Source organism: Sus scrofa, chromosome 9 (genome assembly GCF_054392235.1).
Source record: "Sus scrofa isolate SSC_HxYL_T2T_F1_AM1 chromosome 9, Sscrofa_HxYL_maternal_Yorkshire_Landrace_v2.0, whole genome shotgun sequence".
NCBI classification, from domain to species: domain Eukaryota; kingdom Metazoa; phylum Chordata; class Mammalia; order Artiodactyla; family Suidae; genus Sus; species Sus scrofa.
Window position 1 is genome coordinate 56,262,430 of NC_139391.1, and position 12,406 is coordinate 56,274,835.

The 12,406-nt window shown below is 39.0% G+C and overlaps 1 protein-coding gene across 13 annotated transcripts in view; it reads right to left on the reverse strand.

Annotated features, from left to right (window-relative positions):
* ARHGAP32 (Rho GTPase activating protein 32) overlaps positions 1–12,406 on the reverse strand; it is a 274,553-nt gene that overhangs the window by 82,931 nt on the left and 179,216 nt on the right. For all 13 annotated transcript variants that reach the window (XM_084976599.1, XM_021063134.2, XM_084976601.1 and 10 more), the window contains 3 exons: positions 11,228–11,320; positions 10,126–10,248; positions 8,270–8,347 (listed from right to left, as the gene is read on the reverse strand). In XM_084976599.1, coding sequence (XP_084832725.1) covers positions 8,270–8,347; positions 10,126–10,248; positions 11,228–11,320 — 294 coding nt within the window. The remainder of the gene's footprint in view (positions 1–8,269; positions 8,348–10,125; positions 10,249–11,227; positions 11,321–12,406) is intronic.

A 12,406-nucleotide genomic window follows, 5' to 3' on the forward strand; every position in this document is an offset into this window, starting at 1 on the left:
TTGTGTAGTCTGCTTATCATTTCTACAAAAAAGTTTGCTGAAATTTTGACTGGGATCAATTTTGAGGAGACATGACATCTTACAAATATAAAGACTTCCAATCCATACACAGGGTATATATCCCTCATTTTTTGGTGGGGGGAGAGTCTTTAATTTCTCTCAGACATGCTTTGTAGTTTTCCATACACAGATCGTTTGTATCTTTTTTTCAGATATATCCCTAGGTACTTCATAGTTTGGATTCTATTACAAATGGGCTTTATTATATTTTCTGACTGGTGTTCATGCTAGTGGTCTATGGACTACATTTAGAGTAACAAGACTTTCCTGCAGCTGTCCCAATATTTTAAATATACATTGTGTATTTTAAATACAGAAATTATTTTCCTTTATTTGTCCTTTATATTATATAAAAAATTATACTGAGCTTTTTGAAACTGTATTTGTAGGTTGTCCTACCATTTGCAAATTTAATTTCGGAATCATCAAATTTTAGAGGCGTTCCCATCATGGTGCAGCGGAAACGAATCCAACTAGGAACCATGAGGTTGCAGGTTCGATCCCTGGCCTTGCTCAGTGGGCTAAAGATCCAGCATTACCATGAGCTGTGGTGTAGGTTGCAAATGTGGCTCGGATCCTGCATTGCTGTGGCTGTGGCGTAGGCTGGCAGCTGTGGTTCCGATTAAACCCCTAGCCTAGGAATCTCCATATGCCACAAGTGGGACCCTAAAAAGTCAAAAAAAAAAAAAACCCCAAAAAACAGATTTTAGAAAATATTTATCATAGCAAGTTCCAAGGGCTTGATTAGGTTAAGAAGTACTGCTCTAAGCTACTTTGTCAATAATTTCCATGAAACTGAATGTTTAAACATCATTTGTGGGACATATTCTGATGTCATAAATTAACAAAGGCTATCTAGAAACTAATTTCTCCCTAACCATCAGTGACAGTTACTAACAGCAACAATAAGAAAACAAAAAACATCAACAAGAAACTTCCAGAAAGAAAATGGTTTAAGAAAATTTACATACTTTTGTGATCTAGGAGGGGAAAAAATACAAAATTGGAACCCTCCAGGCTTGTGCTCTGGCTGTATCACTAATTTACTGTCTTTGCGAATCAGAACAATCTATTTAAATTCCTTTGTTCCTAGATTTTTGTAACTTTAAAATGACAGTTTAGGATCAGATGATCCACTATCACTTTTTCTACTACAGAAAACTGTGATTCATACATGCAGACAAGTAGATGTGATGTGTTACTACTTCATTAAATTACTACAATGATCTGTTCTTTGCTGAGAGTGCCCAAGTTTCTACCTGAGCCCTGACACTAAACAACTCAATTCATTTTCTTTTTTTTTTTTTGTCTTTTTGCTTTTTCTCGGGCCGCTCCCGCAGCATATGGAGATTCCCAGGCTAGGGGTCGAATCAGAGCTGTAGCTGCTGGCCTACGCCAGAGCCACAGCAATGCGGGATCCGAGCTGCATCTGCAATCTACACCACAGCTCACGGCAACGCCAGATCCTTAACCCACTGAGCAAGGGCGGGGATCGAACCTGCAACCTCATGCTTCCTAGTCGGATTCGTTAACCACTGCGCCACGACGGGGACTCCTCAATTCGTTTTCTTGACAGGAGAGGTAACAACAGTCCCTTCTTCACAGTGTGCGAGAATGAAAGGTTAATGGAAAGCACTTAGCAAGCACACATAAGGGTACTCGAGAAGTTTCCAATTCCTTGTATGTGTAGTACCACATACTCGCTCTTCCCTTGAAATTATGTAACACTGCAGATGAAAAATTACAGTGTATGATTTCCCATTACTTAGCTGAGAAGAAATATTTCGCTCTATTTAATTCTGAGTGATGAATAGGTGCAGCTTTCGATTCCATATGTAACAGGATAGTCATCCTATAAATAAGCAAGTAAACTGCCTTCCTCTATTAAACTACTTACTACAAAGGACAAAGTCTCCTAATATCCTTCCTAGAGATAAAGAACACTTTTCTGAAAAATAACTTATTTGGAACCACATGAAACTCCTGGGCTAAGGAAATGTTTATTGTTCAAGAAAGGCTTCTCTGGTATCTGTACATGAAAATACCCCCACAACATTCTGGGGTAACTATGAAAAATAAATAGCTGATCCTTGATCACCTCATGGAGAACCAGAAGAACATGAGCTGTAGAGAAATCTGTCCATCTCTAAATGGTAATTCACCCATTAGACTCCCTGTATCTCAAATACGTTTTAAGAGAGAACTCTCACTAAACTGTGTTTAGTTTCTGCCTTTATTTGTGCAAAGGATAAACAATGGGAGGGTGGGTCAGTGGTTCTCACAACTTGAGCTTAATCATCATCTGGGGAACTTGACAAAATTCAGATGCCTTCCCCTGTCCCTGGAGAGTCTGATTATTAATACCCAGTTTTAACATGCTTCTCACGTCATTCTGATGCTAGTAGCTCCCAAATAAAACTCTGAGAAATAAAACAGCACTAAACAAATAATCCTCAAAGATATTAACATCTTATGTTTGTCTTACGCTTTTTACCTAAGGAAAAACAAACAAACAAACAAAAAAACAAACCTCTCCAGACATCTCACCTCACATTTCCAACCACAGTCCACAGATAGGCACAAAAGCTGATGCCATTTTTTCAAAAAAAATAAATAAATAAAAAGCAAAGGATTGGTTTTGGGGGGTCTTTTTTTTTTTTTTCTGAAGCATTCATTATACGATGAAAACATCTCAGAAAACAAAGGTAAAAAAATTCTATATACTCTTTAGAAGACAATTAAAAAACAGATTTCAGAATTTCAAATTACCATGGTTAATATAATTTCACACTTCCTACTCCCAGAAGTTTAAGAAAAGAAACACAGCCACAGTACAATTTAAACACACGGATGAACTAATCCTTCTGTTCCCACAGCTAAATTGTGGTTTAGGTTATTACAATACACAGGCTAGAACTTGGCAAAAGGCTGGTCTTTATCAACCACCAGCTGATCAGCAGAGTTTATCCACAGCTCAGAGCAGGCACTGTTTCCAGAAGGGTGGCCGGAGGATCACCTGGGCCAGAGTCACATGGATAAAAATGCAGTCTTAAGCCTATCCCACAACCACTGAAATAAAATCTGGGGCTTAGGTCATAGGATTTTATGTTTTAACATGTTCCCCATGTAACATGTCATAAACACAGCAAGTAAAGTTTGAGACTCAGTGGTGAAGGAAGAGTAGGAGATAACTGGTAATAGAAAAATGAAGATAGTATAGCACCCTTAAGTACATTAGAAAATACTATTCCTTGGATTGACTTTATTTGCAAATTAAGACAACAATGCAATAAATATCATCATACCCTGATTAGAATGGCAAAAAAACAAAAACAAAAACAAAAAAAACCCCTGAGAACTATCAAGTGCTGATAAGAGTACAGAGCAGCATCATTGCTGTTGCTGGTGGGAAGGCAAAATGGTACAACCACTTTATTTATTTATTTGTACTTTTGTTTGTTTGTTTGTTTGTTTGTTTTAGGGCCACATCTGCAGCATATGGAAGTTCCCAGGCTGGGGACAGAATCGGAGCCACAGCCGCCAGCCTACACCACAGCCATGGCAATGCTAGATCCCAGCCGAGGCAATTTATGCCACAGCTCCTGGCAGCGCCGAATCCTTAACCCACCGAGCAGGGCCAGGGATCAAACCTGTGTCCTCATGGATACCAACTGGGTTCGTTCCCACTAAGCCACAGTGGGAACTCCAGTATGACCACTTTAAAAGACAGTTTGGTGGTTTCTTACAAAGCTAAACATATTCTAATACAGCAACCGTATTTGGTATTTCCCCCAAGGCACTGAAAACTCATATTCACAAAAAAACTTGCATATGGATTATTATAGCAACTTTATTCATAAATGCCTCAAACTAGAAGCAACAAAAATGCACTTTAATAAGTGAATGCAAAATTATGGCACATGCATAACAATGAACACTAGACAGTGTTTAAAAAAAAAAAAAGAGCCATGAAAAGACATGGAGGAACCTTAAATGCATAGTGCTAAGTGAAAGAAGCCTTTGAAAAGGCTACAGACTGTGATTCCAATTATATGATATGAAGGAAAAGACAAAACTATGGCGACCATAAACAATCCATGCCTGTCAGGGGTCAGGAGGAGAGAAGGACAGACAGGTAAACACAGTAAATTTTCAGGACAGCGAAACTACTCTATACATAAGAAGCTGTATCAAGTGGTGGATACGTGTCTTTATGCATTTGTTAAAACCCACAGAACTATATACATCACAAAGAGGGAGCCTCAATGAAAACAGGGACTATAGTTAATGATAATGTATGAACAGGATTCATTTATTGTAACAAAGAGCAGGATGTTTTTTTCCATGATAATGGAGCAGAAAGTGATACTGACACTCTGTATTCTTATCTGTGCAATTCTATCCCATGTGTTCCTGAGACCACTCTTCTAGAAACAGTGCTTACACAGTGTTTACGCTGTAGGTATACTCGGCTAATCAGCTTGTGGTTAATAAAGATCAGCACTCTATTCAATGAATTATAAAGCAAGATGTTAATATGTGAAACTCTATGTGTGTGTGTGGGAGGGGAATATAGTATATGAAATTCTGTGTATTATCTGGTCAATTCTTTCATAAATTTGTACTGAATGATAAAAGTCTATTGGTTATTTTTAAAATAAAGTCACAAGACAGCAACTGCACAGCTTGTCAGTTCTCCAGCCTATAAGGGAAAGGCCTCCACCCTACCACCTGTCCCCTGTCATGCCCCGACAGCTGGCTGGAAAGGCGACAACGAACACACGTGACTGAGACAAAAGAAAAAGGGAAGTCCACGTAACAAGTCATAAACACATCAAGTTGAGTAGACCTGCTGGTGGTGACAAATGGAGCCTACATGCCAACATTGCATTTCCAGAACATTTTCCTTCAGTAGTCAGAGCACCACACTGCAGAGATGGCCTCTGTCCTGGGAAGCAACAGCCAACATCTTTGCTCCCCTTCACTCTCCTGACAGTGGTCAGCTCTAAATGTCTTGATTCCCAGGAAGGCCACTGTCCAAACTACCCAAAGGCCAAGTCCAGCCCCTTGTCTTCTGATCCAGTGACTAAGCCCAGTGTGCAGAGTCTATCTGTGCGACCTGGACAGTCAAGGTGGCCAACCAGTCACATGGCTGTTCCACATCTGCCCAGTCTTCCTTGATCATCGAGACATCCTCTCCTCAGAAGACATGCACAAGACTCTGCATTTCAAATCACCAGCTCCGGGAATTCCTCCTAGATTTCTTAGGGAGTCCTGCTGGGCTCTGAGCTTCCCACTCATCTGAGAGGCCCTGAGGAGGGGGCCAAGTCCTCCCGGTCCTCCCTGACCTGCCTCGGGGCATGATGCCAGTGCCCAGAGGGCCTTCTGCCATGACTGGAATGAAGGCCCTGTACCAGCCTGTGAGGAGACTTGTCGCCCCTTCTCAGTGGGGGCAGGGAAGTGTACCCATGAGGCAGACATTCCCAGGGCTCCTCCCTCCCAAGGCCCTCAAACTCTCAGCAGTCAACACCCTTAAGCTCTGCCTGCCCTTGGCTGAGGATCACGTCTAAGGGAGAGAGTCCAGGAAATTCCTTTAAGCCAGCCCTAAGGGTGGCCCCACCCTCCTAGCCATCCAGGACTGGCTCAATTGTATCCTTCACCGAACCCATCCTTAGGCTGAACACTTTACCCTCAGAACCTGACTGTACTTGGAGATGGGAGCAAGAAGGATTGAATTGTGTGTGCGCTCGCCTTCAAGTATTCGATTCCTTTATAAAATCAAGTTTCGATAGGGATTTTTTTTTTTGTTTGTTTTTTTTGGTCTTTTTGTCTTTTTAGGGCCGCACCCACAGCATATGGAGGTTCCCAGGCTAGGGGTCTAATCAGAGCTGTAGCTGCCAGCCTACACCAGAGCCACAGAAACGTGGGATCCAAGCTGCATCTTTGACCTACACCATAGTTCACGGCAACACTGGATCCTTAACCCACTGAGTGAGGCCAGGGAGCAAACCAGGAATCTCATGGTTCCTAGTCAGATTCGATAACCACTGAGCCACAGTGGTAACTTTTTTTTTTTTTTTTTGATAGCGATATATATATTTTTAGACCTCTTTTTTTTAAAAAAAAAAAAAGATTTATTTATTTTTTTGCCACACCAAAGCATGTGGGAGTCCCTGGGCCAGTGATGAAACCCACACCACAGCAGTGACACTGAATCCTTAACCACTAGGCCACCAGGGAATTCCAATAGTGCTATTTAATACCTGCTCCTGGTTTTATGGGTGTCCCCACACTCCCAAGTCAACTCTTCTTCTCATAGTCAAACTCCAATATGATCTAGACAGATATGACTGCCTCTCCCAGACCAGCATGCCTATGTAAAAAACATTCTATCATCAACTACAAATCAGTCCTTGAAGTCTAAAAACCTGTTTTTATATTAAATAATTTGGGGAATAAACTAATTTTTAGTTCTAAATCAAAGACTCAGGAAGATAAATCTATATCTAGTACAGAGTGGACACTCAATAAATATTTGTTACACGAAAGAAGGGAAAACCAGCTATTTTGCAATAATGGAATTAAAATGTTGAGAAGGACGAACAGGATTATAAGTAGAACTCTCTAATTAAGGAGAAACTAAAGCCCAAAGAAAGCAAGTGACTTGTCTAAGATTATAAGAAAGAGAGCAACATGAAGACTAACACATTAACTGTCATTTTAAGGCCAAATTTACTTTTTGAATATCTTTGGGACCCTAACATTTATAGCTCATTTCCAAGAACATGGAGAACTGGTCCCTTGACAACAAGAGATAACCCTAGTTTTCCATTTAGATTTATATTTAATAAAAAGCACTGATTATTCATAACAATTAAAAAATCAGAGCAGAGATAAAGGACCCCAATGATACAAACAAGAACATTTGTGGGATCATTACGGATACGATTTTTTTGGTTTTAATCATCAAATTAAGTTGCTATACATGGCTGTTAAAACAACTAAAGGGATAGAGAAATAAAATTTGTAAAATAAAAAAAACAATTATTTACATTTAAAAATCGACACTTATTGAGTGAAAAATATGCATCAGGCCTGCTCTAGATACTTTACATACTTTCTCCTCACACATTTAATCTTCACAATAATCTTATGAGGTTAAGAAAAGTCCTATATACCCCATTTTACAAGTGGGGAAACTGAGGCACAGGGAAGAAAAATAACTTGGCACGAGGTAACACAAAATTAAAACCCAAACAACCTAGCACCAGAACCCATGCTCTTGCCCACCATACTAACCTGTTTTAAACTGTATGATTATTTTTTGATAAAATATATTTAAAAAAAACATAACAGCTTTTATTTCATATGCACGTAAAGCTCAAAATATTTATACAAACACTATTAATATTTCCAACTGTACAGCATGAGCATTTAATCTAGGTACCATTTTAAGAAAACTTTTACAACCAGACAACAAAATCCTACAAGTTGTATATTAAGGATACAATTTTAAAGCATTTTTAGATGCTCTTCTAGTGATAGTTTTAAAAGTTAAAAGAAAACTTTTCTATCTGATGGAAATTAATGCTGGTCAGTCTAAAAGATTCCATTATCAGGTCTCAAATTATTCAGGCATATAAGGAAAAAGAAAGAGATGCTTCATTTATTTATTTTTTTGGCTGTGCCAGCGGCATACAGAAGTTCCCTGGCCAGAGATCAAACTAGCACCACGGCAGTGACCCAAGCCACGGGAGCGACAATGACGGATCCTTAACCCGCTAGGCCTTCATGGAACTCCAGAAAGGGACTGCTTTAGGTTCTGCTGTTATTCTGCAATTCATACACTGTTATAATAAACTTAAAACAACTGATCAATTGACTTCATTCTAAACAGTAAACATGTGATTCATGATCTTAAGCCACTATAAAAAGCATGGCAGAGTCACTGGCCTGATATCTAAAAGTGGACACAAGGTATATGACTCTGTTCACACTTGGCACCACCATGTAGGGAAGGAGGAGATAAAAATAATTACAATAATAACTAGAAAGGAAATCTGAGTCTAATATCATCTACATTTTTTTTAATCTCTGCAGACAAAATTTCTGATGATAAAGTCTACTGCCAGCGCTTGCTATAAACAGAAACATTACTAAAAGAAAAACCGTTCTCTGAGTTTACCACATTTAATTCTTTGTTGCCTACCTGAAATCCATGCTTGCCTCTCCACCATGTGCTTAACACTTTAGGGGGCATGTCAATAACAGAAACAATGTCTCCCACCTAAGAGAAAAAATTGTAAGTGAAATATTTTTAGTCAAATTTTAAAGCAATTATCTGCTAGAATTTAAACCTGAAATGTCTCAGAAAGGCAAAGTACTCTCTCATTCTCTAGTTTATTATTTCTGGTAACACTTCTTTCTATAAAGAATTTAATAATCTTAATTAACCATTGCTAAGGAGAGGTTAACAAAAAGTTCAGCAGCAAAGATTGTGATCTAACTAACACATGTAGTAACTTCAGAAAGCCTGATTTACAGCATAAGATTTTTTTTGGGGGGGGGGGCGGCCACACCTTCGGTGTATGGAGATTCCCAGGCTAGGGATCCAATCAGAGCTACAGCTGCCAGCCTACACCATAGCCCCAGAAATGCGGGATCCAAGCCACGTCTGCAACCCGCACCACAGCTCATGGCAATGCCAGATCCCCGACCCACTGAGTGAGACCAGGGATCGAACCCACATCCTCATGGATACCAGTCAGATTTGTTTCCACTATGCCACAAAGGGAACTCCCAGCATAAGACTTTTGAACATTAGGCTCATACCATCATCACTTCTATTAAAATACTATTACTGCTGTTATTAAAAGTGGTCAGACTCACTTATAAAATGCAGTATTAAACAGTCATATTAGAACAATATCAGCTGCTATTAATATATTTAATGAGTGCTGTACCACGTGCTAGGTATTGTGCTAAACATCTGACATTTTATTTCATCACAAAGGAAAGCCCTAAGACATCTACAGTGACTAGGTTATTCTTAGTAAATGTAAAATTGGAGGACTACACTTCTTTCAATAAATGCGATATAACATTCCCACTCAATAGCTGATTTTCTTCACTCTTAGAGACAAACTAGTGAGTTTACACAAACTTTTATAAAACCACAAATATAAAAATCACAGTAATAGTTTTTAATAATATAAAGGAAGCTGTATTCATCAATCAAAATAAGTGATGATCTGTGATTAAAACTTAAGCACATCAGAGCCATGCTGATAATGCACCCGATATTGCTTTAAGAATTTTTCTTTCTATATTCATGACTAATGTTTCAGGTCATGAAAGTCATCTTCACAAAGCCGCATTTGCTAACAGACATCATATCTTCCACAACCAAGGATTCCTTGGGGGAGGCTAAAAATTTCATTTGAAAACAGTTTGAATTCTGTACAGTAAAAATGTATACTTTTTTCCTCTTAAATTGAATAACTTCCGGCATTTTTACTGGTCTCGCATCAGCCACTATTTAAAGAAGAAACTTAAGTCCCCTCCTTTCACACACGATAGCAAGAAACGTTCATTTCACTTTTCCTCTGGTCTGTCCCTTACCCTAGGAATAAATAAGGAGGAGAAAGTGTCACGGGGTGTTGTTTTTAGATGCTAAAAACACAAAGAGAAAAGACAGAGCTCTGGCGTTCAGGAAGCTCAGAGGCAAACAGGAGAACAACTAGGATTGAAGGTAGTTAAATGATAAGTGTTGAGAGCAGTTCAGAATGACATTCACTGAAGGTTCTGGGGGGATATATTCCCATGGAGTCGAGGGACGGAGATCAAGAAGACTTCCTAGAAGAAATGGGAGACATTTCAGCTGAATTTTCTAGGATGAGTACAGTACAGTCACTTAAATAAAAACAGATGGCACGTCAGGCTGAAAGACAATGATGCACAGAAAAGCCTGGTGCTTTTAATTAAGGAAATGATTAAAACAGGTAAAAGATGAGGCTAGAAAAGGAGCAGAGACTGAGCTAACATACAGGATCTTTAGGCACTTACCTCTAAGGTCAGTTCATCGGGGGCCCGAGCCGTGTACCTCTTGATGACATGAGCAGCACCAACAGCAGGTGTGTTAATGGATGATTCTTCATGAACTAGCAGGTGATTTCCCTTGTTATCAATCTGTAACAAAGAAAATGTACTATGAGACAGTTAAAGGCACAGACTTTCAAGTTTTTCTGTGTATCTATAGAATTCAATTTGATTTAGAAAAACCATAACCCAACGAATCTTTAAAAAAAAAAAAACCACTTGCATACTTACTATAGGCCAGTCATTTAATCTTCATAACTCTATAAGATACTTATCGTCATTATCATCACTTAAAGATGAAGATGCTAAAGCTAAAAGAGGTTACGTAAATTACAAGAGATTAAATAATTTGACCCAGATCACTCAGCCAACAATGTTGAAGAACCAAGATCTCAGAGCAAGTTGGCCTGCCTCTAAGTCCCATATATTCTTTCTGCTTCTCATGGACTTCCCATTCCCACTGAGAGGAGAGGACATTATAATTCACCAGTGTAAATTAAGGAAAAAAACCTAATACGTTGACCAGATACTCTATTACTCAAGACTCTTTCTCCTTTTGTTTTTAAGTCTCATTCTTAAATTGGACTCTTTAAAAGGTAATTTAGCTTCCTGAATTATCAAAGAGAGATTTGAGATGAAAAAATGTATCATCTCTCTTCCAAAAGATGAGAACAAGCTCCATTTATTCAATTCTTAAAACTCAATGACTATCAAAATTAAATTAATATTAAACTTTTAAGAAGAGAATTAAGAATTAACTTTAATAAAGAGTAATAAACTAGGATGAGTTCCCGTCGTGGTACAGTGGTTAACGAATCCGACTAGGAACCATGAGGCTACGGGTTCAATCCCTGGCCTTGCTCAGTGGGTTAAGGATCTGGCATTGCTGTGAGCTGTGGTGTAGGTTGCAGACGCGGCTCGGATCTGGCATTGCTGTGGCTCTGTCGTAGGCTAGTGGCTACAGCTCCAATTAGACCCCTAGCCTGGGAACCTCCATATGCCGCAAGAGTGGCCCAAGAAATGGCAAAGAGACAAAAGAAAAAAAAAAAAAAGTAAACTAGATTAATACCTCCATCCAAGTAAGGGCAGGTCCACAATTGATCTTGTTGCCAGCAATAGCTGAAAGGCGGGACAGGTAAGCCATAAGCATCTGAGAGACCGACTAAAGAAAAAGAGAAGATTCGTGGTAACAGAATAAAGATAATATACTCTCTTGTCAGAGAAACTGGTATAAATTGCTTATTTCTGGGGGGAGAAATCTGCAGATTTTTAGGCATTTTAATAGTTACAGAGGAATCTTCACAGAAGCTTAACAGTTTCATGGACTGAAACTACGAGCACTTACATAATTTCCTGTCTGGTACAGAATTTCAACTTTTAGCCCCTCATTATCAGGGGTCTTACTATTGCATAGCTTCTAATTTGATTACCTTCTTTTTCTATTTTGTAGTGAAAAATATAAAATGGTAGCAGAAACATTCTGGCTTTTATACCCAGCTTCCTTCTGCTACTCCTTCTCCAAGGCCTGATGCAGTCTCCCACACTCTCCACGGTGGCAGGACAGCCAGGTTCATATAGGATCCCACACCATAAGTCAGCTGATGGGTCCAGGGATGGGTCCCAACATGAGCTGGCCTAACAGGAGTTGCTGCAGTAATTATGAAATGTGATACAAAATTTCAGCTCAATGTGGCCACTATCTTAAAAAGAGATGAGCACCTGGCACCTGCTGGGAGTGGTCGTGTTCTAAGACAGTGTGAGAAAGACAAATGCAACAGAGAAGGGAAACGGAGACGGAGACTTCTAGGTTTTCTATGATACCAAAAAAATCTGTGGTTTTAAGACATTCCTGAGAACTTGTCATAGTGTCAGTTCTTACATGACTGATGTCTCTACCTTGCCCACCTACCTACTTAATAGCCTGGGAATTAATCCCAGATTTGAGACAGCTTTCTCTCAGGATTCGGAAGACATTCCACACTGTTTTCAAGAATCCATTGTGGCTGCCAAGGATTCCAATGCCAATACATTTCTTTTGCTTTTGAGAAAAATCTGGTTTTTGCTCTCTAGATGCTTTTTGGGTTCCTCTGATTTGGCATTTTCAAATTTTACTACAATGTTTCTAAATGTGTGTCTTTTTACTCATTATACTAAGCACTTAATAGACACATTTAATCTGAAAGCAGGCCTTTTTTTTTAGATTAGAGAATTTTATTACATTAATTTTTAGTTATTTACATCTACTCTC